The sequence below is a fragment of the Euwallacea fornicatus genome, chromosome 5, assembly GCF_040115645.1.
Source record: "Euwallacea fornicatus isolate EFF26 chromosome 5, ASM4011564v1, whole genome shotgun sequence".
NCBI classification, from domain to species: Eukaryota; Metazoa; Arthropoda; class Insecta; order Coleoptera; family Curculionidae; genus Euwallacea; species Euwallacea fornicatus.
The window spans coordinates 5832062-5857923 of NC_089545.1; the positions used below are offsets into that span (position 1 = coordinate 5832062).

The 25862-nt window shown below is 39.5% G+C and overlaps 2 protein-coding genes and 1 non-coding gene across 6 annotated transcripts in view; 2 read left to right on the top strand and 1 right to left on the bottom strand.

Moving 5' to 3' along the window:
- The window catches only part of IRSp53 (Insulin receptor substrate 53 kDa), a 53323-nt gene extending 47870 nt beyond the window's left edge, over positions 1 to 5453 (bottom strand). For all 4 annotated transcript variants that reach the window (XM_066282010.1, XM_066282009.1, XM_066282007.1 and 1 more), the window contains exon 1: positions 5163 to 5453. The gene's annotated coding sequence lies outside the window, so the exon portion shown is untranslated. The remainder of the gene's footprint in view (positions 1 to 5162) is intronic.
- The window catches only part of LOC136339063 (ionotropic receptor 75a-like), a 72195-nt gene extending 49489 nt beyond the window's left edge, over positions 1 to 22706 (top strand). Inside the window, exons 2-10 of the mRNA XM_066282016.1 lie at positions 20023 to 20204; positions 20256 to 20463; positions 20522 to 20791; positions 20844 to 20968; positions 21019 to 21198; positions 21409 to 21614; positions 21663 to 21881; positions 21933 to 22200; positions 22251 to 22706. Coding sequence (XP_066138113.1) covers positions 20086 to 20204; positions 20256 to 20463; positions 20522 to 20791; positions 20844 to 20968; positions 21019 to 21198; positions 21409 to 21614; positions 21663 to 21881; positions 21933 to 22200; positions 22251 to 22464 — 1809 coding nt within the window. The 5' untranslated portion in view covers positions 20023 to 20085 and the 3' untranslated portion in view covers positions 22465 to 22706. The remainder of the gene's footprint in view (positions 1 to 20022; positions 20205 to 20255; positions 20464 to 20521; positions 20792 to 20843; positions 20969 to 21018; positions 21199 to 21408; positions 21615 to 21662; positions 21882 to 21932; positions 22201 to 22250) is intronic.
- Positions 14392 to 14464, top strand: TRNAV-UAC (transfer RNA valine (anticodon UAC)). The gene has a single exon. It is a non-coding gene; the product is annotated as a tRNA-Val (tRNA).
- Positions 22707 to 25862: the final 3156 nt, after the last annotated feature.

Sequence of the window (25862 nt, forward strand, 5' to 3'; positions counted from 1 at the left end):
CGTTGTTAATAACTAACAGTGTTCCTCTCAATCATAAAATATAATGAAAAACGCACCTTTCTGAAGCTCAATCATGGGGATTTCGGTAACCATCAAAGATGAGATCTTTGTTTTTTTTTCTTTTTGGCGCAATCTCGAATTTTTACATTATCGAGTTCAGCTTTTTTCGCAATCGCTTGAACAATTGTCGATTCCGACAATATAGTGCTCCACCACATAACCAGCTGGTTGTTTGCCTGAAATATTTCCCGGTAGAATCATTTCAAACAATGGAGACGAACGTTGGCCGGCACGTTCACCACATCTTTTCTTACCAGATTATTTATGGGGAACTATGAAAGACCTCATTCATAAATCTGTGCCCACCGATATTAATGAGCTGCAGAGAAGGATCCTCGCAGTTTTTAAGTACCAAAATAAGGAGGGACGTTTTGAGGTTAATGAAGAATTTGAGAAGGGCACTGAGCTGCGCTTGCAAGCGGATGGCGAACCCTTCGAGCGCCTCCTGTAATTTTCTTCGTTCATTTATTTCCAATTTTTTTACTTCCCAGACACTCCTTGAACGACGACCTTGCTCCAGCCCCATCAGAATCTCAGATATATTCAAATGTTTAAAAACTGTCGCAATATCTCATTTGTGGGCTTAAAGAAACCATTGACAAGAAAAGGAGGTGCGAAACAAACAATACGAAACCGAGTACTTGTAATTGTTACAAATACCGCAGTTTGTAGGCCGCGTATCGCAATATCACAATTTTTGCCTACTGAGAACTTGTTGTGCTTAAACTTTGCATTTAAATTCAATGTCGTAGCAAGTGGGCACCCGATCTGGGTTCTACTGAGTGCGTTATTTTCTTATTAATAAATCGGCTGTGAAATTGTTTTTAATGCTCAGTTCATTGTAGGCAAATAAGGCCGTATTATACGGGTTTTATATAGCTACAAAATAACCGTTTTCAGGAGTTTTTCTGTTCAAGGGCCCTGATAAATAATGCAAATATGCAAAAGTCTCCTTATTGTGATGCAAAATCCGTTTCTGACAATGTTACGCAAGTCGACTGAAAGTTTATTGGCCGGCTGAATTCTTAAGCAAATTGTCTGCCGTTTGTTACATGTTATAAACAGTTCCGAGAGAAAATCCGCATTACTCAACTGTTAATTTAAGTGAATATTAAAAAACTTCTGGCTATTGTCCAACTTCAGGCTATTAGTGCCTAACGAAAGTTGCCGGACTATAATTAATTCCAATAAAGGCCAATTAAAAAAGTTTCTCTATTTCGCCTCTTCCCGACACAAGCCAATAAAACTTTCTTAAGTGCAACTTATATGGCGGCCAAAGTCGGGAATACTGAAGAGTTCGGTTTATTTTCGCGCTCAGAAATCCGAGAGCCGGCATTCTCAACAAGACTGCAACATTATTGCCTATTCGTGGTCACGTTTACTGGTACATGAAACAGCAAGTATGTCTTGTAACTTTCACTAATAACTCACCATCACGGCCTTTGAAGGTGGGCTTGAAAGATTTATTGTATAATGTTAAGCTTGTAATTGTTGTTTTTCGAGACGTCCAGAAATTATCTTATTCTCTTCTAATTTAATCTGGAGATGGTCGGCTTTTGCATGTTGATTAAGATGCGACGAAATCACCCTTTTATCTGAGATTTCGGCATCTAAATTAAAGAAAGTTGGACGGATTATTCCTTATAATAGCGCGTACCCTTGTAAATCGCAGATTAAGGGATATAGAACGAGGTATCCTCGGGAAGCATAAACTGGCTTAAGCTGGGCCTAAATTGTATTTACTGCGAATTTAAGGCGTAGCACGAGCCAAAGGGAGATGGCGAAGCTTTATTAAAAGATCTTCGTGAGAGTGGGGCTCAGGGTTGTGGTAAGGAGCACTGAAAAAAAATTGTTTCAAAGAAGCCGTATGATTTTATTCACATGAGCAAGGCACTTATTCGCCAGAGAGACAGAAAGAAGTGCTAAATCAGGCATGTATCAATATAGCCATTAAAGAACTTGCCCTTGGGTATGCTGATACGTGCCTGATCTAGGCAAATCATGGAGCTTCTCTTGTCTTTGAAGCTCAAATTACTTCGGACTTACATTTAAATATAAAGAAAACCTCGTGAATCTAACCTTAAAATTTTGTGCGAGAACGCGTAACAATCAAAGCGATAAGTTCTAAGGTGCCTCAAGGGCTGCGCCGCCAGTGCGCGAAAACAAATTTGAACCGAGTGTATCGCCCAAGAGGACAATCCATCAGGGGATGATTTTGTTTTAATCCGATTTTATGCTCTTTTTACTTTGTTTTCAGAGTTAATGACTTTTGCAGCACCACATTAAATGAAATAATTGCGTCACTTATCGCATCTTGCATACGCCATTTATAGAAATTCACCATCGAACACGCCTTAATAGCTGTAGTTGCATTAGTACAGGCTTTCAGGTGTTTAAGACTTTTACTTTATCGTCATGCAATGACCATTGGATGTACACCACAATAAGGAATCATTCGAAGAATTTCTAACCTCAATTCTATTATAAAAGCACGACCGTATAAACACGTTCCTTGTCCATGTAACGTCGAGTCCGTATCTATGAAGTAGTGCACATTATCGCATACCTACAAGACAACGTACTTCGGCTTTATGTCAAGGCAATGCAATATCACACTCTGGCAAATAGCAAATTAGCCTGACCAAGGATACTCGCTGGGTCAAGAACCACTTCTTCGCTTGCAGGAAAAACGTAAATTAGGCTCAGATTAAAGCGCAGAAAGGCTCACGTGATAACTAAAGTTTTCCCTGCTAGCAATAATTCGCTTTAATAGTGGCATATATCACCCTTTGCCGCACGCCTCGCCCGAATCCCCCCAGCCGAAGACAATAAATCAGGCCTGGAAATTTGACGCTTTAAGTGGCTCATGAACCTTTTTTCTCTTTTCGGAAATTTGTCAGGATCCAGGCAAATTGGCATCCGCCATGAATTATTTCAATGGGATTAAATTATATGCAAAAGGAACTCCTCATGGTCGATAATTATTTGTGTAAGGTGTAGGCCTTCAATTATTTATTATTGTTCTTCTTATTTCGAGTTGAATTCTTATCTGAATGTCGGACAAATAGCAAAGACTTCGTCCCAAAATGGCCGTGTAGAAAGGCTTAGAAGTGAATTTTCTGACCAAAATAATGCAACTTTACAGGGATAAACAGTCTACAATGATTTATTTTAATGTTATTGTTTGCACGTTTGTTCAATGAATTTTCAAAGTGACTCGGACGTGCCTCAGTGATGCTTATTTTAGCCATGATGCCACTAGAAGCGCCTTGCACAGCACTTTTAGCTGTTATTTCTTTATATTTTCTCATGATGTTGATAAGGTATTTACAGAGTGCTATTAATGAATTCATTTAGGTGGTCACGCGCCTAAAACCTAAGCCTAAAATTCGTCTTTTTAAGCTATTTTTTTAGCATTTTTATTTTGTTATTATCGGCTTTAAAATTTTGTAAGAGTCATATTACTGTCTTTTGCGTAGCATCCTGAGTTTCCTACCAAATTTTCCTCTCAAATGTCAGATTCAATTGTGCATTAGTTTGTACGCAACGTATATTGATAACACGAATTAGATAATTATTATCAAAATGATTAACAGAAATTCACCGCACGATAGCGATGCTTTTCGCCAAGAAGGCGTTGGAGACAAAACAATAACGCTTGGGTTGTCAGCAGTGATGGCGTCTCCGAGTTTTCTCCCGCGTCGCTCTCGAAAAATACCAAATTTCCAAGGAAAATGTAACAAAAATTCGGATAATTTTGTACAAGTTTGAAAGATAATTTCATAGAATCGTACAAGATTGTGGCCACTTAAAAACACGTAAAAACCGCATTTTCTAAATTTAATTCGGTTTAACATTACTGTGGATAACGTGTCGTTTTCGTTCGGGTCCCCAACTCGCACGACAATTAAGCAGCAAATCCGAATAGAACTCGGATAGAATTAAAGTAAAAGTTTTTGTTTTAATCCAGAAAATGTCAGTGACGGACGTCTGATAGGGCAGTTCAGTACTCTGGAGATCGCTGCCAAATATCAATTATTTATTAAACTTTAATGTCATGTCGATTTTTTTGTTAACATTTTCAATGCTTTTTTTGTCCCTTGGAAATAATATCTCACATACCAGTAGGGATGGAATTCCCCACCATTTTCAGTAAAAACTGCTTAGGAATAATATTTACCATGCACTAAGAACTCGTACAAAAGTTTTTGTGAAAGAGTAGACGAACGAAAATACACATATTTAAATTCCTCTTTTAATTTGCTGAGGAATGACAATTTTCTTGGTGACGAGTAATGTAGTTATTCCAAAAGGTCAATTTGAGGAATGGACTTCAAATTGATGTTCGATCTTTATACCTCGTTAAAATTGTGTATGTTTAAATGCATTTGCTGTATGGACTGCTTTCAGTGGTATTCGTTAGTTTTAGTGTCTTTAGGTGTGCCTGAGGTTGACTTCTTGTTCAATCATCGGGAACAAACTTACTGCACCGGAGGCCGCACATCGATGTCTAATATGAAAGAATCTCCATGTCATCCGTTAATTTCAACAATCGAATCCAGAAACTTACAAGGCCATACAAGAAAGAAATTTGACAAACTTTTGAGATATTCATTAAAATGTACTGTCTCGAATCTTGGTTTATTTCAACGCTACGCGTCTCGATAAACAACGTAGTCTCTCGACAGTAACGAACTAATATTCCATTGCGATTTTCCAGATTATACACTCTTGATAATGTCAGCATAGTCCCATATGAATGTTCTCCTTCTTAATGATGTTCATGTCTATGAATACTCCTTCATGAGCATACGAATACAACGTAAATCTAGAGGAATATTACACGTTAAGGTCACTTGTCGAGCCCGATTGATTCATTCACCTATACGATCATTTTCAAACAGCTATAATTATGTTATATAGCACATACGAGGCAAAACCATGCACAATAGCCGTGGCGCAATATCTCAGTGGAAATTGCCAAAAAAATATTTCTCGTTTAATAGTTAATAATAATAATCCATTGTGTTGGCCACGTCGATTGCCTGATTGGAGTCTGATTGATAATGATCATTTAATTGTTAGCTAAGGCCAAGACCTACCTGTCTGACGTCACTCTTGACACGTTAGCCCGAAATCCACTTTGAAACTCGAAGCCGTAAAAATCCACAAAGTTCAAAAAACTTTCCGGTATTCGCGTGTTTTTCTCGTATCGAAAAGAGCGCAACAGAGGGTCCGGTCCGTTCGTGTCTTCTGCGTCGGCAAAGCAGAAATGTCGAGCGGCTCCGGGTTCGACTCCGGTTCACTTTCTAATTCCGCGCGAATTTAGCGCGCGCACTGTCAGATCAACGCGTCTTTCTTGGCAGAGAAGGTGTACGGGTTTGGTATGAAACCGTCCACCTCCCGTTCTTATCAAGGAGGTTTCGAAGGAGTGGTGACTAAGAAGCAAAGGGAGTCGCCTGCTGCCCCTTTAACAATTCTATTAAAATCGCTCCCAAAGTACACATAAGCACAGTGACCTAATATCGGACTTCCGACGATAAGTCGACTGGAGAAACGGCCCTAGGGACGAATTACTGAGATGAGAATCAGGCGAAGTAGATGTACGCCTTTCCATTTTTCACCGTTCTTTGGGAGGTCTCGCCCGGATTAACGTTTCGGGTCCCCGGAGAGAGGCATCGATAATGTTAAAGGGCCGCAGCCATGCAGAAGCCTTAAAGGCAATTATGGGCGTGGAACAAAGGTCGGCCGACGTGTGACCAATGACCAAACGAACAGGCATTTCTTAAGTGTCAAAAGCATAATTCATGAGTCTAAAATCGAACTAAGCTTCCCTTTGTAACGTAGTAAACGACGCAATAATTTAAATGGGAATAATTACGCGAGTTGAACAAAGATCAAATGATCTGAGATTAATAAGTCGGAAAATGATAATGATAGCGCTCATGATAATTGAGTCTGGAGGTCGAACAGACAGAGAACTACGTCGAGATTGCAGATGAATTAGATAAGGACGCAGCACAATGTGGTTGTGGTGTAGTTTTTGTGACAGTAACTACAACGATGTCACGTGTGATCCAAAATTAGCAGTGACATGTAAGCAATTGTCGCTGATGGTTTTAGCGTAACTGTCACAGCTATGCCAAGCCAGAAGAGTAAAGTAGTCCTATCATACTGTGACGTGTATAAATGACGTTACTGTCATTTTGATGAGCGTCCGGGGTATCTAATGAGTTTTGCTAGTTTAGGTGAGCAGGCTTAGCGGTGTTCGCGAGAAAACTAAGTGCTTTCACGGATGTATAGCAGCTCATATAATTTCCAAAACTAATAAAGACGGAACGGGTATTGATATTGCGGCATCCAATCGCGGAAAAACCGATTCGGAACATAAGCGAAAAAGCGAATCCAATATCTGCCTTCGTTATCCCAGACCGCAGAATGTAATTTCTGTTTTGCGACAACCTTTACCGGGTTTTTTGGCGCACCCGAAATGCTCGAGTGGTTTGTTTAAGTTCAACGGTGACAGCTCGGGCACTACAAAAAGAAGTCCATGTTTGTGTTTTCTTTCCTCATGTGGAAATTTGAGTACTATTAGTGCTAGATGTACCTGTCATGGATTGAAAGGGCAGAAAAATTCTTTGACCGAACCACTGCTATACCATGGATATGCAGTGTCGTGGAAAAATATTGCACCAACACGATTTTGCAACAATTTTCTGACGATTTGGTGAATGCGACTTGCATAGTTGGAAAACAATTTCGGCGCCTCTGGAAATCGGTGTCAGGAAAGCGGAAAAAAGTCCCTCAGCAACTATTTCTTAAAGATATCATGAATGAGACATTTAATAAAACTAATTAATTATTATTGTTGTTGTACAGAGGTGTTGGACCATCTTTAGGCGGCCTTCTGATGTTAAATCTACGTTCCATTGTCCACTAAAATTAAGCCCTACTATTTGACAGCGCTGCTATTGATTTTAGCTTATCGTTTACAACCGATACATTAATTAAATATTAATCCTACATCCGTTGTAAATTTGCATTAGGAACGCCCACAAATTACACAATACCGAAATACACTTTACATTTTATAACTGTGTTATTTTCGTCAAGAAAATCTCAAACGAGATAGTTCTGCAGTGAACTACAGTGACGCGCATTAATATTCGGACACTATGGTATTTTTGGAAATATTAGGTTTTTTGCTAAGTTATTCTTAACTAACATTATTTATTGCGTAATCTTTGGTTACAACAAAGTTTCTAGTATATATAAATACATTTTTGATCTTTTGAATTTAATTATATACAAAGATACTATCGAACAAAGAAAACAAGGCATAATTTTACTAGCGCAAAAATATTCGGACACATACCAGGAACATAATATTTGTAAACAAAATTTATATAAACAAATTAATACTTCGTAGGATTGCCTTTATGTTGTATAACTTGTTGTAGCCGTTTCGGCATGTTTTCAATTATTTTTTCAATGTAATCTTCAGGTATGCATTGCCATTCTTGAACTAATCGTTGTTTTAACTCGTTTTTGGAGTTGATTGGCTTATTATGGACTTTACGGACTAAAAATTCCCATAGATTTTCTATGGGGTTAAGATCAGGTGATCGTGCAGGAGGGTTTAATACTTTATGGCAATTATATAATAAATAATCTTGGACTAAACGCGACTTGTGTTCTGGATCGTTATCCTGGTAAAATTTAAAATTGTAGCATGTACCTAATTTTTCAGCACTTTTTAGTAAATTTCGTTTTAAAAGATCCGAGTACATAACTTTATTTAAATTTCCTTCAATAAATACGAATTCGCCTACTCCTGCAGCTGCGATGCAGCCCCAAACCATTATGCTCCCTCCGCCGTATTTCACGGTAGGCCGGAGGTTATTCATTTTTAGCTCTTCATTCTTTTTTCGTCATACCATTTTACGACCATCGGATCCAAAAATATTGAATTTTTATATAAGCAAATATAGCGCTTTCCCTGTATGTTTTCTCTTTCACAACGAATTCATGAGCAAAGGCGAGACGTCTCTTGCGATTGACTTCCCATACGTATGGGGCTTTTTTCGGGCTGCTCTTCCGTTGTGCCCGTCTTCTTTTAATAATCGCCGAACTGTGTCGGGATGTGCTTTATTGCCACTGTATTCTAGTTAATCAGCTGTTAATTTAGGAGCACTCAGTCCAGGGTTTATTTTAATTCGTTTAATAATTTTTCGCTTCTCACACTCATCAATAGGTTTCGGGCGTCCCTTTTGCGGAATTGATTCAATTCGATTTTCTCGAACAAATCTTCTAATCATATCACCAACTGTACTTTTACTTATACTTAAAAAATTACCGATTTCTCGATACGATCTGTCCTTAGCGTGATGAAAAATAATCAATTGTCCTATGTCAAAAGAAATATTTTTGCTTTTTCGCTTCGTAATGTGGGTTTTAGTAAGTAATAAGTTCGCCTTCAAACCCCCTTGCACACAACTAACAAGAAAATTGAGTCTGAGGCATCTCTAATCTTTTACGATCATAAAAATCTCTGTATGCAATGTTTTTTTATTATTTTTTACGTGCGCTGCATCGCACCGCATTCCGTGTCCGAATATTTTTGCGCTAGTAAAATTATGCCTTGTTTTCTTTGTTCGACAGTATCTTTGTATATAATTAAATTTAAAAGATCAAAAATGTATTTATATACACTAGAAACATTGTTGTAACCAAAGATTATGCAATAAATAATGTTAGTTAAGAATAAGTTAGCAAAAAACCTAATACTTCCAAAAATACCGTAGTGTCCCAATATTAATGCGAGTCACTGTATATAATACGGAAGGTTCGTTATGCTAAAATAGGCGATTTGCACAAACATGCCAAGTATGCCTAACGAGACGAATAATTAGAATTTGAAAAAATAACAGGATCAGATAAGTAACAAACAAATAAATAATATTGAATGCGGCACGCCAAGGTCGCACCTGTGTGCCCGATAATTGTACCTCTTTAAATTGTTGCGTATTGCAAAGTTGAAGAAGAATGGCGGTCTTGGGAACGTTTATTTAACAGATGAGGTAATGGACTCTTGCGGCAAAGTGGTACATCAAGATCAAGGCCATAATGCCCAGGAATCTGCCACGATAATAATTTTCATTGGACTGTGTGGGATTAGTCACTGCTTCATGAAATGAAAAAATCAACGAATAACGGGGTTTTCTCATAGCTGAAATGCCTGCGATTAACGCAAATCAAGTCGATAGTCGCCCTTGAATGTATCCACTCAATGCAGAAATGCATTCGTCATCAAAACGTGATCGAATATTTCTCCAAGACCCACGTGGTGTTCTCAACTCGACGGGGAGAAAAAGAGGCGACTTAATCCCTTGGAGAGCACAAATCTGCCGACTGGAAAAGTAGGTATCAACGTCCAAATGTGGATTTACGGTGTGCCGTTAAAAGGGCGCTTCGGTGTTGTGTTCCGAGCCCAAAGCCGAAAATCGAACCGGATATTCGATGCAATAAATTTTAATCAGTATCGACACGAAGATGATGGCGGTAGGAATGGGCAGGAAGCGAGAAATTTGCACTTTTAGTGTATTCGCCGAGAAGTTAGACGCACATGCCTAGGTGCAGTTAAGAGAGTGTGAAATCTCGTTACTTCCGTTCTATATATCCCCATGCTGCAACAAGAATGTACTTCCGCAAATTGCCTTTCCGATATCCGAAATAGTGGCAAATCCCGGGCTTTCCAATTTCAAAGAAAATGGAGTCTCCTTTATTTTTCGGGGAGAAATAATATTTAAAAGTTAAGAAAAGGGAAACGCCGTGTTTACTCGTTTCACTTCGAAGAGAGGACGCATCGGGATATCAATAATGCAGAGAGCCCTCCGCCACCAGATCCACTCGAGTCGGTATTACAAAGTCAGTTTATTGGAACAAATCCAGTTCGCCTAAAAAGCCAAAGAAAGATAAATAAACAAGCTCCGGGACTCACTCCGGAGGAAGATAAAAGGCCGATGCACCGGCTGAATATAAAAGCCAACGACGAGCTCTTGTTTCATTAAATAGATTTGGGAAATTTGTGGACCGGGACTTTAAGGAAAGTCACCGCGATTCCATCACAGACAACTGCAGTAGCGAAAAAATACCCAGGCCTCCATGGAAACGCAGTAAAACAGAGAGAGCAAGTATCATCGTGAACTAGACAAAGACAGTGACAATCCTGCGAAGAATGCAACCAAACGATTTTTATTTGACGGTAGCTGCCGCGTTTCCATGTCGCTAAAAACTATTTATGAATAACGAAAAAGTATTTTTTTAATTTTATTCGAGTGTTTCAGTTCTTCAAAAAGGGCTTCCGGCGCGTTCTCGTTATCACCAAACCTGCATCCATCAACAACTTAGACCGATTTAATTGGGTTAATCCCCCCCAAATTTCCAAGTCAAATCTGCCGCTTTCATATCGCGACCCACGTTCTGTATGGTCGCAGTTGAAGATTTGAGGAAACCGCTGATTAGCCGAGTGATCCGGGCCCGGAACAATCGAACCGCGATATCTGTGTGAAGAGCCATTCGAAAATTAATTAAAACCTTGATTGAACAATCACAAGTTGGGTAAACGGCCGTCAGGGGCGACTCGTCGCAGACCTCGGGATGAGACGAGGAATCCGGTTGGCGACCGAACAACCCTGACTTAATGGACGAAATTTCCAAAGTTTAAACTTGTCTGAACTATGTGTCATTCTGGCGTAAGACGTTAAGGGCGTTTGGTATCGAACACACGAGTGTTTGAAATAGTTTCCGAACCGTTTTAATATCGCTTTAGAGGAGACCAATTTCTTGTGCTGTCCGCTATGAGGCACAGCGAGAATTGTTGCAATTAAATGTACGTTCATTTGACCCTTAAATTGAGCCTCAAAAGCAAATTTCTGAGAAATTTTCCTTTGGTATATTGGCTTAAAATGAACAAGAATTATTGCATGCATGGATGTACTTTAAATTCAAGCCACGCAGTGCCACAAAGGGGACGTGAGCTAGTCATCTTAGATGGAGATCATATATTGTCTTTTAGGGCTGCGTTCGCGCTTCCGGACAAAAAGAGGTTCGATGGGGGTTACGATGATGTTTAATTAAAAGAAGCAGTGATTAGAGTTCAAGAACTCATCACACTTTTAAAACATTCTTGTCAGAATTCAGACGTCGGTTTAAAAAATGTGTATCAATGGGACAAAATTCGTGTTTCTCGTTTTCACTGTGAAATTCGGCATCGACACGAAAGGAACTCAAGTTGGCGTAAAATTGGCACGTTATTCGAATGTGAAAACCCATTCGAGGACGTTGACGTATTTACAACACGAAAAACTGTTGTGCCGTGTTCCCTATTGACTTCATCCCTTACGGAATCGGTTGATTCAGCTTTGTTAGGGACGAAACTATAATTGCTTCGATTAGAACGAACTCAAAAAACTCCTCCATGATGCAATTAAATGCAAATTTTCTGAGAAGCAGCTCCGTCGGATTTTTATCGTCATTTTATTTGGAGTCAAACGACACACTAATGTGTAACGAACAGAGAGACGTAGACGCAGAAAAAACAACCAATCAGGACCGAATTTGAAAATTCGCCATTGTTGGAATTTCCTCAAAAAAGAAGTGCTCTATGAAGGCTTGGTGAATGATGCGGAAATCTGCCAAAATGCATGAGTTTTTAGTAAAGTTTAATAAGACGGTTTATATAAAAACGCATTGTGGAAATGATGCTATAACCCTCTTCGAATAGAGATTGAATCTGGCAGAAAACCAAGTTAAAAATTAGCAAAGTTTCCATTGATATGCATCCATAAATTGTCAAGAAAATTTCTGTGGAAAAAAATCAATTTTCGACAGAGCTTAATGAGTGCGTTCGTAGGGAAATAGCATTGATAGATTTACTCCAAAAATCCTCTCAAACGGAGATTAAATCAGGTAAAAAACCTAATATGAAAATGGCAAAGTTTACATTCAGGTACATTCGCCAAATGTCCAGAAAATTCCTGCGAACAAAAATCGATATTCGGTAGAATTTAATGAGTGGATTTGCATCGAAGTATCTCGAGATATTGACCGCAACGCTGCGGTTTACGATTAAGTTGCTACGTTTCCATGAGAACAAAAACTTGTTTCATTAAGAAACTTCGACAAACATCAATAACTGCTTTAATGGATGAAATGGCACTAAAAACTGGATCCCTTTTGCCTGAATTTTACACTCTCCGGGGATGTATGTAACAAATGCCGGTTAACTAAGGCGTAATGTGGACTAATTAAACTACGCTGCGCCGAGATTTTTAAGGCTTTGAAACAGGCTGTAACTGAGGCAAAATGTTCTTTTTAAGGCTGTAGGTAAATATTCCGAACGAACGAACAAGCGCGATAATAAGAAAGCCCTTAACAAGAAGAAGGTAATTCAAAGGAGCGAAACATTTTCCCTGCGAGACGTGGAAACTATAAGAACACACGTTCAGTTTCAAAAGAGAGAAAGGAATGCTTTGAAGCCATTCTACCTCTCATTATTCCGGCGTCTCAGTTTAATTTCAGTGTCGGACTGAAAAATCGATGGAAGCACAGTTTTGCGAATTATCCTGCATTGGATTCATCAAACCAACAAAACGGTGGACATAAAGAATGCGGGCACAAAGAAGTGCAACCCCTTTTACTGTCTGTTTGAACGTAAGCAGAGAGATATACTGTCCCGTTACCGGGCTCAGAGGAATTTTATGAGGTTTCCGTGTGCAACGGGAGCCCCAATTGTTTCGCTATTTTTGCAACGCCCTATTTATGAGCCCGAAAGAATTCGCCATGTGTTAAAAGCGATAGAAAAAAATTGCCAATATTAAAACTTGTTGCTCCGCTTTCTACTTTTTTTTCAATATTCATATTTCGTCTTTATATGGCCAAAGTTATTTGCGAAAGCATCGGTTTTATGTTCATTTATGCGGTGCTTTTTTGCCGCAAATTCCGACGTACTTTCCTTGAATGAGAAACCTTATCAGTCTAATCCATTTGACCCGAATAATGTCAGACCCATTGCTCTACATTACCAGCCCGGAGAATATTACATTGAGTAAACAACGTATCCAGAACGTTTAACATCGATCTGGATGATGCCAGAATGGGGATTGCTTTAGATCAAGAGGGAACAAACTCTTTAATGTAATTGAGGCAAACATGAGAGTTAAAGTTTAAAAATTAAATTATAAAGTTGAAGGAGGCATCGCAACGTCAAAAATCGATTATTAAATTGATTAAAATATTTTTTATTTTACAATATCCTCACTTTAAGCCCTTAAATTGCACTTAAAGCAATCTAAAAACATCTTAAGTCATGTCTTCGAAATTTCTAAAAATACATGTTGAGATGTTAAAAATTAATTTGTTAACAGACCTTGAATGATGCTGTTTTTTTGAACATTTGAATAGCGCTGTAGGGTACAAAAATTCTACTTTTCCACGTAGAGCATTCCGGATATTACACGACCAAAAACGTCCTTAGCAGGATCACCAAGTTTTCAGGTTTCGCCCGCAGCTTGCCTAACAATTCGATTGACTCGCCCTTCGAACCACTAGTTTGCAAATAGTAACGTAATTAATTCTATTTTAAAGATTTGAATCTTGTTTTTACCACATTTTAAGCAAGACAAAATATTACAGCACGTACACATTAAAGGGGAGTTTTACCAACGGTGTTACGAGGATTTGACCCAAAACTCTTTTTCCATTCCGTAATTCAGATTGCATCGCTAGGATCTCGGAAACCATATGAGGTACAGGTTTAGAGGAAAGATTTCCAGCTGTTGGCAAACACATATGGAAGCCTTTTGCATGGCGATGTAGCAAATAACGAAAACTCGTTTTTTTCTGAAAATGGTTTTCAGCAGTGCCAAGTTTCACACGTCCGAATCCCGATTATTACCATAACGAAACTTTATTTGAATGTTAAAAATTATTAATGACTGAACAGCCAGGATGTAAAAACGTGATTAATTATCCCTCCCCGTATTGTTTTTGGAGTGGTTTTATTATGTACCTGATGTCTCATGGGTTTATAAGAGTGTGTAGTTTTATATGGCTAAGCGTGATAAATGGACGGTTTTTTGCACTGTGGAGCCGTGTTTGAGGCGTACATTAGGGCTGTCTGGAGGATAGTTTGGGTTGTGTGAATTTTCGTGGTGAATGGAGCAAACAAAAAATTAATTATTGTGAATGCTAATGCTAGACAAATTAGTATTAATAGGTCAAGTAGTTTTATTCAAGTTATCATTAACGTAATACAGCATAAAGCACATGGGTTCCGTAGTGTAGCGGTTATCACGTCTGCTTTACACGCAGAAGGTCCCCGGTTCGATCCCGGGCGGAACCACACTTTTTTTTTGTTGTGTAACTTTTTTTTCATTTATTATTTTACAAAAATTGTATTGTTACAGTTACGTTTCCCGGCATCCAACACCGACCGAAATGTATATTCTTAAGAAAATTTGTCCCTCTGGCTGACCCTCAAATTGCGGAACCAATGAAATTATAAAAATATCTAAGCTGTTTCCTACATTTCTATAACCCTCTTCTAACACGATAAGTGACCATTAACTCCCCTTTATTTACTTTTTCTCATTTATCATCCATTAGGACAAACTCTTAAGCACACTCAATAGAGGCACGCTAAAAGTTTCACGTGGAGAGTGTGATGAAACAAAACGGTTTTAACCGCCTGTTTCTCCTCTTAATGCGTTTTTCCGAGAGTTTGCGGTTTTAGGCAAAAACAAATGCAGGGCCGGATTGGCGCATTTTTAATTGTATATCTCGAATACAATGTGTACTAAGAAAAATCACGGCTGGGTTCGGCTCTGTGTTTGAAACATCCCCGAAATGACACTTTACCGCCAATAATACCCTTGCCGTTTCAATGATATAACATCTCCGCACTTTGGAGGGTTTCGGGCAGCAGGTGCATTTTATTATGAAGCAAAGCACACGGGGGGTACGTGACGAGGGGTGAAATGGGGGCACAAATTAGGTAGAGCATTCGGCATCAAAATACAATTTGGCTATTCGCCTGCAAGAGTTTGTACAAAAAGTCACGTAGTTTTATTTATCATTAAACACTCTTATTAAAGTTTATTATAATCGTCCACATAACGTAATTTCCACTAACTGCCTGAATTCAGCTCTATTCGGTTTGGAGTCCGCAGTTGGAAATAAAACGAGATTGAGCCCATTCAAACTTATTTCTCCACGGTGCGACATGTTTCGTAATCGAATTGAAAGCGCCGAGTGTGTTTAGCGAAAATCCCTCTCTCAGGCAGAACTTTCTGTTTATGCGAAATGATTATAAAGTAAAGATTTTGAGGGTTTTGGCCCCAGTTAAGCTTATTGAGGTTGCCTAATATCTCATAATCTGATCGTGCCTTTCGATTTCCGGGTATGCCACCGAATTGACGGGCGGAAATTCCTGTATAAACACCAAGCCGGCGCCGGTTTAACAGTCGTTTCTGAGTTGTGATAAAGTGCGGATTTATAATCATAAGAAATCTTAGAATCAACTTTTGGAAAAGCAGAGAGTTTTCCCAAAATATGCACATAAACTTGCATATTCTTTTATTCTGTATTTTATTATCTTTGGTCAGCTCGGTTTGGTCAGTTGGTCAAAAATGCTAAATTTTGTTAAATTTCTTTCATCGTCACAACCTCTTGGCACTTTTCCATTGCCCCGGAGTGAGATTCACAAAGCCCTAGTACGATCGTCTTGAACTATTCCATAAAATCAGCATAAGAGCAAACAACATGTAACCCAGCCATTCTCCGTGTAATCGCGGACTCAGATGGAACTGGCACACCCGGTATTCCGCCCCAAAACCGCCTTAACACAGGCCTTGCAAATTAGTTTGTTGTCCTCGTATTTCAATTCCGAACGGCCCTGTATCCACTCATCGACAGTTGGTTTGGTCAGTAGTTAACATTCTGTATAGCCCAACCTCAAACCATAATCGCTGCGATCTCTGCTGGGTTTCCCCGTGACACTCTTAGTAACGACCAGAGGCGGAATGCCAAAATTATGTAGGGCGGTGCTGAATAATTAATTATGCATTATAAATTAATTATTAATTCATACAAAATATATGAAATAAAAAAAAATGTGTGCAAAAAAGCACAAAAAAATACCGACCGCAAATCTGCTGGAAATTCACCCCTTAGTTAAACCCGGACAGTCGATATAAATAGGTACCCTTTATAGAAAAAGAGTTTGTTTCCTCTGTGTGATGTTTTAACGGCCAAATTAACGTGGTAATTTACCGAACGAATGAAACATTTCAAAGGTCCTCTCGTTTGCATTTTCGCAGTGCTATAAAACCTGGAAAATATTGTGGTGGTTTAAATTTAGTCAAAAAAGGGCCCCTCTGAGAGCACACACAGTTGAAAGAATGTTACCGTCCAAACGGCGCAAATTGCAAATAAACCTCGAAAGCCTGGAAATTCACATTGTTCTGCTAAATTACCGCAGATGGGAATTTTTTTCTGATTAAATTCAGCTTGTCTGGATACCACGAGGAAGAAGTTTTCATAGAGATTAAATCAACTTAGACCGATGGAGGCCGAGAGTTCAGCAATCCAAGCTAAATTGCCAAGATAAGCCGTAGACTCAAACATTATGGAATGTGTCGCCGATCGCCATATTGATTACGCTCCCCCTTTTAACCGATATGACAAATTCGGTATGTGGCGTACGTCTCATATACAACTTTTATGGTGAAAAGGGGAAGGAAAACTTTCATAAATTCACCAGCAAGCCTTATCAGTTGCGGTGCAGGGTCGTTCGAATAGGGGAAGACGGCTTCCACTGGAGAAATAGATTGTCATCAGACGTACCTACCTAAAAACGCACGTACAAAGAAGTTTGGCAACACGTCAGAGGGCGAAATTGGGTGCGACATACGTATCCCCCCTTCCAACAGCTTTGCTCTCTTGACAGTGTTTTAGCCCCTCGTGGAGTGACAGCGGACTTCCGTTAGATATATGCTCGTTTTTTCTTGTGAACTCGGAGAAATGCCGTAAATCACTTAAGAGGAACCAGAAGTGGCCGAGGTTGAAACGTTAGTACGTCCTTAACTCGTCTTTGAAGGGTCGTGGGAGACGTCAATATCGCTGTTGGCCAAACGGCATGGAAACTGGAATAAGAAAGGTTGTGGATCATAGATGAATAGGAACGTGACAAAAAGGAGTTTCTGGTCGTTTCTTCTATCATGAAAACGCACAGAAACTGCAGAAGCATATCTGTTTTTGCATCCATAGAGGCAAACAAATTGAGCAAAAGCACGTATATTCTGAAGTCACACTATTCTGAGTTAGCATTTAGATGAAAATCGTGAGAATAAGGTGCAATCGCACCGCCGGTTGGGTGTGAGGCGTCATTCCCAAATAGAATAAAGAACATAGGATTATTGACAATGCTTCAATTGCTTCACCCCGATATTCGTAGCTTCCCCTGTATATTCGCGAGGCAACAAAATAACTCCTCAATAGCTTGTCGTAAAAATCCCTCGGACGTTGCATCGGCGAGAAATTTATGGGTAATCTTTTATATGGATTTTCTCTGAGTCCCATATTTTTCCCCGAACAGCGCAAAGTTTTAGGTAAAACGGCGCTTTTCTCGGCAAAACTGATTGAGATATTACCGAGTTTTCGGAATGTTGTTCGAGTTTTGCTCATACGATGCCGAGATAAAGGTTCAAACGAAACAAATCGGCTCTGCGTTGCAGGAAAATCCATCAGTTTGTCCGTGAATTCGCCGCTCTGTTGTTCATCAGACCGAAATGAAACCCCATTAGTATAAATCATTATTTCGGGGCGTCTTTCCCCACGCGAATGATAAAAAATCCCCCCTTCACTTTCTATTTAAAACTTTATAATTTATCGTTGTTAAGGCGGAGGCTGCGGCGCTGAAAAAGAACAAAGTTAAGCAACATAAATTATGGATTAAACGAGGCACTTTATGTATAGATTGTTAAGCCCCATTTACCTCATCCTTAAACGTATTAGTTCGGGGCATATGACCAAATTCAATTTAGGGGATATAAAAAATATATATATCGCAGGAAAGTGTGCATTTCCACCGGTGATTTGAAATATTTTATGGGGGATTTTCCATGAAAAATTGCCCACTATTTCATATTTATGTCGAGCGTTTCGCGACCGCAATTAAAACCCCTTATTATCCGATTTCGTCTATTCTCATACAACCTTCAATTTCCGAAAAACCGAGAGCTAATCCCGCAACGGGATTATCCGGGAAATTTCGTACGAAATTAAAAATTTGTTAGGCATTCGATGGCGGAGATGACGATCGGAATAAAATTAGGCGCGGCCGGTATACCGGAAAATTAATAAACTCCCCCCAGGTCATATACGACCAATTATACCTCGTGATGCGGTTAGGATGTGATGGGTTTTCTTTATTATTCTCACAGACCCTCGATTAGTGCCCTGGAGGCATGAACACTGACGACCGGTGTACTTAAAGACCACATAGGTAAGTTTTCGTAAAAATTTTCTTCGCCAATTGTCAAGAATTCGCAAATTTTCTTGAAACATTGGTAGTAGGACCTGCTTTACAGGGCTTGATGTCTCCCTAATTAAGTTTCGTTGACCGTAGTGAACTAATAATCCTTAATTGCGTTTGTAAAAGCTGCTTGTAGAGGAGCCGCAGTATTTTAGGCATAACTGACGCCCCTTCACCGATTGTCAGGAATTCGCAAATGATTCTTGACAGTTCTTTTAAAAATGGTTTTAGGGTCTTCATATTTCACAAATTTAGGCTGATATATGCTATTTCACTTAAAGAATTTTACTGGTGATCAGAAAGCCCCATTATAGAGGTCAGACGTAAGTTCTGTCAAAAACACTTTCCTTCACCTATCGGTCAAAAATTATTTTTTCCGTATAAACTGTATTTATGTTGAATATGCTTGCGCCACGGCTCACGATTACGTTGTGGTAAGTTATTTATTTTAGTATACCGTTGGAGGTGTCGAGTCTTAAATAATTACTCGCCTTACGAAACTTCAAACTAATATTACGTGGGAGCTGAAGAAGACAGCTAAAAGTTACACAATATAAAAGCAAAGTTTTCGGCCGGCAAAGTTTCCAGTTTGAGGCAATTTGGTCCAAGTAATGAATATTTTCTCCCGAATTATCCCGCATTGTTATCACTGTTCCCTTTGTGAATTTTAATTATATTCCGACAAGGCTCACACAATAGCTCGCCCACCGCCCAGAGAACTATAGAAAAAGTTAATATACGTTTTTCGCTTTCGCTGCGTAATTTAATAAGAAGGAATTTTTGGGGCAAAGGAACGATAACGGCAGACAGACTCTGAAGAGATATGATAATTACCGGTCTAACGGCCCTCTGGCAATTTTCTTAAATCGTTTCGAGGCTGTGGAGGATTCCGGTCCTATTGGTACTTCGACGGAGTTAATATAATTAGACTACTAATTGAGAAAGCTAAGAGAGTGGCGATTAACCGACAGCATTCAGGAGCAGAAACTATATGAATAAATTAACTTTCGAAATGTTCTCGATAAATAAGTGCTTTTCACCTTACGGCCCAGCAACTTGTTAAAAGCACGGAAATTACGTCTGAACAGCAATTTGCCAGGCGCTTATTTTCCCGAGAATTTTTCCATTTTGCCTCCGGTTAAGTTCAATTAAATTCCTTTTAGAATTATTTCAAATTCTTATTTTGTTTCTTACAAGGAATCTGAGAGCGCGGCATCGATCGCCCCCGGTATCTCGTGCAACTAAAAGAATTCTTGAGTAACTTATTGTTTCAATTCCACGAAAACAATCAAACTTCAAAGCTGACACCATAAATGCAATTCGGAATTCTTAACTTTGTAGAACAGAAATTTAATATTCTTTTATAGTTTTCCCTCGAGACTTACTTGAGGCCTTTCGACGCGAAACATGTGGCTGAACTACCTTCTCGCATGGCCGTTGCTTCTGTCCAGCGCCTTTCAGCCCAATCCTCGGCAAAAGCTGATTGTGAGCTGCTTAAACTCTTACAGGCCCAGCTTTGCGGTGCTTTTCCTTTGCTGGAAGAGACGAGGTAGGACATCCATCATGAGAGATTTTTAATAAAAACCTTGCACTGCGTCAGGACTGAGAGGCAATTTATTTCCCCGATAGACAAAGTTAAAATGCATAAAATGATCCGGACCGAGGGCCTGATGGATGTTCGGGTTGCCTTCCTGAAGGCCGAAGCGCAGTCCCTTGGGAAAGTCGACACAAAGAAGCACGAGAAATTCAGTTATTTTTTGGATTTGGAGACGTGCAGTCTACGGCAAGCTGAGACGGTTTTGCAGGAGGTTGTCGAAGGATTTGGAGTGGAATCGCCTGGAAATAATTGTTAGGGGAAAATTGCAGGCCGCGTTCGGAAAGTTGCATTTTCTCTACAGTTGGTTTTTGCTGATGAACGCAGATCAGAGCATCGGTGAAGTCGAAGAAATGTTTGGAAGGCTCAAAACCCGCATGGATATGGACGTGAAAATCTTTCATGGTTCTAGGATTTTTGAGCTTTATAATCCCGGAATTAACGTGGGACTAAAGAGGCGATTATTTGAAGAGATTTCTGAACTGTCCTATTACGATTCGAGAAAAGACATGAAAGGGGTGATTGTGCGCTCCTCAAATGTGGTAATTTTTATAGACGCCTTAATGTAATTCCATGGGTTTCTCCCTTTTAAAGATTAGATACCCCTTTAAAACCTCCTACGAAGAATACATGCTCGATCCTAAGCTGAGGAAGTACGACATATACAGCAAGTTTCACTATCAGCTCTTCCTGTGCTTAGCTGAGATTCATGGGTTCAGGTATTGTAAGGGAAATAAATAGTTATTTTTGTGCTCGAAGAGGCTTTCAGTTTTAATACGACTTTGGCCCCTTCGTGGTTTGGCAACACCTCGAGTGGTGAGGACGGAGGCCTAGCCAGGTACCTATGGGAAGACGTCGTCGATATAAGCAGTGCAGGATGCATAATGAGGCTTCTGGGCACGGAAAGAATTGATTTCTATGATTTTATTATGCCATACTATAAATTCCGGTAATAAAACGGCCAATCTATTGTGTTAACGAATGTACTGCTGGTAACTAGTGGTAAACTATTGGTAAATTTTCTGCCGTTACTATTAATACACTAGTATTAATATTAGCAGCAGAAAGTTTTGCTGTCTACGGGTTCAATCAGAGATGTCGCTGTCTTTAGTTTAAGTATATTAATTAAACCAGTTAATAAATTGACCTTCGATTAAAGGTCATGTTTCTACTTCCGCAATCCCGGAGTGGTAAAACCGAACTTTGCCGAAGTGCTGAAGCCGTTTTCCGCGCAAACTTGGATAATCACATTGTGCGTAACTGGCTTAATATGCTTAGCCATTGAGGTTACGTATCTGGTCAAAAGAGGAGACTCGTTCTGGTACCACTCGGTCTTTGTTGTGGTCGCAGCTTTCTCCCAGCAAGGTACCTCAGTGAGTCACATTTTCCTCAATTAACAAACAACTGAAAAAGGGCTGGACAACATCCCTGCAAACCTCCCCAGTCGCATAATATTTCTTCATCTCCTCTTCTGCTCCGTGCTACTCTACAATTACTACACCTCCAGTTTAGTGTCCTCCCTCATCAGCACTGAGCCCGAGGTCTTGAAGAATATCCGAGAGCTGCTAGAGAGCCAGTTAAATGTCGGCATCGAGTATCAACCTTACACCATTACTTACATGCTTGATCGAGGTAATAAGTACAAATAAGCAGGTTTCTGAGTTTTCTTACCGTGGAGATCAGTGAAGAGTGATCGCTTCCTGGACGCTCTAAACAAGACAAAAATATACGAGCACGACGTACCCAACATCCTAACGGCCGAAAAAGGCATTGAAATGGTGCGTCATGGAGGTTTTGCCTTCCATACGGAATCCATTACAGCCTACCCCTTGATTGGAGACACTTTCGAACAAGAATCAATTTGCGACTTGGCGGAAATTGCCCTGATCAACAGTGACACTTCGTTGATGGCCCAAAAGCGGAGCCAGTACAAAAAACTGTTTCAAGTGAGGTAAGCCAGTAAATAAAAACAGAGCCAATTAAACTTAAATGCGTTTGCAGCCTTCGCAAGATGTGGCAGAGCGGCATCATTAAAAAGCTGCACAACACTTGGGTTACCAGACGACCCGAGTGCTTATCCAGTGCCCGAGTTAAATCCGTGGGCATAAACGACCTTTTTCTGCCCTATGTTCTACTGGCGATGGGAGTATCGGCTTCCCTGCTCATGTTAGGAGCAGAAATCACTTGGAACAGAATAAAATCAATTTTGGCATAAAGGAAATCAATGAAGATTTAGATGAACTCTGGTATCTTGTTAATTTCGACTTTGAAAAAACCCCTCGTATACATGCGCACAGAGGGCGAAGCTTCCGCAGCAGACAGAGATCTGTAATGTAGAGTTTACGACTATCGTTGGTAGATGGCACGGAGTGGAAGGGATTTGTAGATCTCTAAACCGTGCGTTAAGAGTAACAACAGTTAATTTGTGTGAAAAAAAATGTAATATGTCGATTGTACGATACGGTAATTTTTGGACGATCTGATTCTTTACATGTTTGAATTGATATTCGTCTCGCTTCTGGTCGGTACAGAGAAGTCGCGGTTGCTTCTGTCTTCAGTTTTAGCTGAAACTATATCAAATTTTAATACTACTATTAAAAATTAAATTAATTACTTCGTTTTTTTTCAGTATTATGTTCCACCTCACTAAACTATTCCTTATAAGAAATTGTGAAGGTTCTTCTCCATCTACATGACAATCATTTAAACCATAGTTCTTGTTGCAAGCGCCCCCTTAACACCAAACGCTTAAACAACGGAATTCCATACAGAACACATGTTCCCTTCGATCAAAGTAATTTAGAACTATTTCCGGTAGATGGCAAAACAAATTTGAACGAGCATCAGGTCAATAAACATTGTAATGTAAAACAATTTTATTTTGGTCCCCACCTTTTTTTACATCCTAAAACAAAACACGAAGAGAGAAAAAGTCCTGTAATTTGAATTATTTAAAAGGCAACCCTAGAGGCGCTAAAAAAACTATTTTTTTTACAATTGGAAATTGTAATTGGCGAAGCATAAGAAAGTGAGAGGTATCATAGGAAAGAATGACTTTGAAATAATACCATGCCAAAAAGTGATAAAATTGAACACTGTAAACCGTTAGAAGAACTTTCTAAATTGTTCACACCCATGGAGGACTCCTTCTATTAAGTAAAAAAAGTAACGTTTGTCTGTAAAATTCTGTCGGTAATATCTTCAAAGCAACCCTCGACCAACACTCCCCAAATGAATAGAAACAATCGCCCTAACCGTCACGTTTTACACTGTCTTTTTAGCGTCAACCACTTGACAAGTCGAAGTGCTAATTTAAGACAATGATGGCCGCTCACGGACCTTCAAATCCGGTCAGCGAGGTGGCCATTATAAGGCACTAATTGATTTTTACGCCACGGCTCCTTCGACATATCGATGCATGTCTTCTTTGAGATGTCGATAGTTATAGATTTTGTATCCGAAAATATTGGAATTATCGTTTACTTCAGCATCGGCCTTTGGCACTTCATATATCTACTTTACGAGACCACTCGAAATTTTTAAAAGCCTGTTAATGTAGTGGGCAAACACCACGCCTAAGCCTACACAAGCTTTCCAGCACGTTTTTCTACCTGATGGGATGTCGTTGAGGTCCTGTGGAATTTTCAAAGTTTTCCATTTACATGCCAAATAAGCGGGTGTAACCAATCCTTTTTGGCCTAATTTTCTGCCCTATTACCGGCACGGCTACCGAATTATTCAGATTCTTGCACATTCGTTAAAGGTCGTTGGTGTACAAGCGGTTTAAACACGAGCTGCATAAGCTCAGAAAAAGGCCTAAAAAGCTTTTGGTCTCTCATCCGTGTCTTAAACCGCATATTTTAATTCCCCGCGGCCGCAAGTCCCACAAAAAATGGATGAGAAATAAATTTGGACAGGTACGCGCCAAATGACCTGTGTTGACTGCGTTTATGCCTCCATCCTTCTTCTCTGTATAACACTTTGACTGTTGAAAGCTCTGCAAACGACCTTAAATTTGTGCGGTAAACCAAGTCAAAAGCTTCACGACTAATGGCGGGTTGCTGATGGAGTTAAGCTTATTTGGCTATTTATATGGTCAAAAAGGCAGAAACGATGCGCCGATCATCTTGTCGAGGACATTTGCATTTCGGCGATTAAATCGAGCCAAATCGGGTGCGATTATCGTTCATTTTCTGCACCATTAAAAAATACTTTGAAGGTGGAATGCGCACTGGACAGTGAGAGTGGGTGAATCACCCTTGATTCTGAACTGTTGATTGAAGACTTAATGACAGAGAAGAGCCTCACTTCGGGCGAGGAATTCTCCTGAAATTTCGTTACGAAGGAAAAAAAGGCACTCTTAAAAGAATGAGTGAAACATGGACACTGAAAAACCTTTGAAATGATGAGTGGTTGACATGAATTTGCTTTGGATCGAGGAGCACCTATGCCCCCTAAATCTGCCACTCATTGTACGGAGACATAGTGAAACACGTCTTTTATTTCAATAAAGACAGAGACGTACAGAACGAAAATTTTAAATACTTATAAAATGTAGCAAAAAAAACAAGGTTGAACCGAAAACTGCCAAATTCCCAAGAGAAAAGTTATGGTCGTTTAACTCGCTTATCACTGATACTTGTAGGGAATATTCGCGAAAGCTCTAAGTAACGAAAAGTTTGTAATTTCAACGTTTGTAAGAAATCAGTGCAGCACCAAAAGGGGTAAAAAATTCTGAACGAAAACCTCGTTTGTTATTACTCAAAATTGTTAAACTGTTGTAAATGCACAAACGCTCCGCAAAACAAACTAGGTACGCCACCGAAGTTCTTCCGAAAAATCGAAGAAAAGACCAGACCAAACATCAACAGAAAGAGCCAAATCTGTGTCTCACAAAACTAAGGATTGAGCCTCAATTCGAACGAAATTCCCATGAAACTTTTGGTCACTATGGAGTCCCAAGTATGCCCGTAACCGTACAAGTACGAATACCAAATACCCATACGCTTTATTGAACAAACAGTTTAACGTTGAATCTCATTATCTACACTCCAATGCGTGTTCGTCGCCTACAAAATGTGAAAACAAACACTTTTTCACTCTAGAGTGGATATTAATTTCAAAATTCAACCAAGAAACCGTTTTTTCGCGTTCTCAAGCTTTTTAACACCTTCAAGTACCCGTCGAAGACACGGAGTGCTATTTGACCAATACGTGTTAATCAAATGAGGAAACAAAAAGATGGGTAGTACCGGGAAACCGGCCATCTTAGCACTTTTGTTTGAGTTTTTCGTTAGCACCCGCACGGTAGGTGGAGTGAGTGGTTTTTCAGTGCCGCTCACTCGACTATATTGCAATCAAAATCGACCGAGATTCCTCGCTCTGCTGCTCACAAATGGTTTTTTTCGATACTTTCATAAATTAACTTTGTCGACCAGATCTGACTCCTACAGACGAACATATGTTCGCTGAAATAACTGCATAATAGGCTTGTATTTATGCCCTCCAGATAAAATTGCTGACAACTGTTTCTGTCTTGCTCTTGCAAACAAAAATACGGGGAGCACGTTAAAAGTAATGTGACAGGAAAATCAAAATATTTTTTGAAAGGAA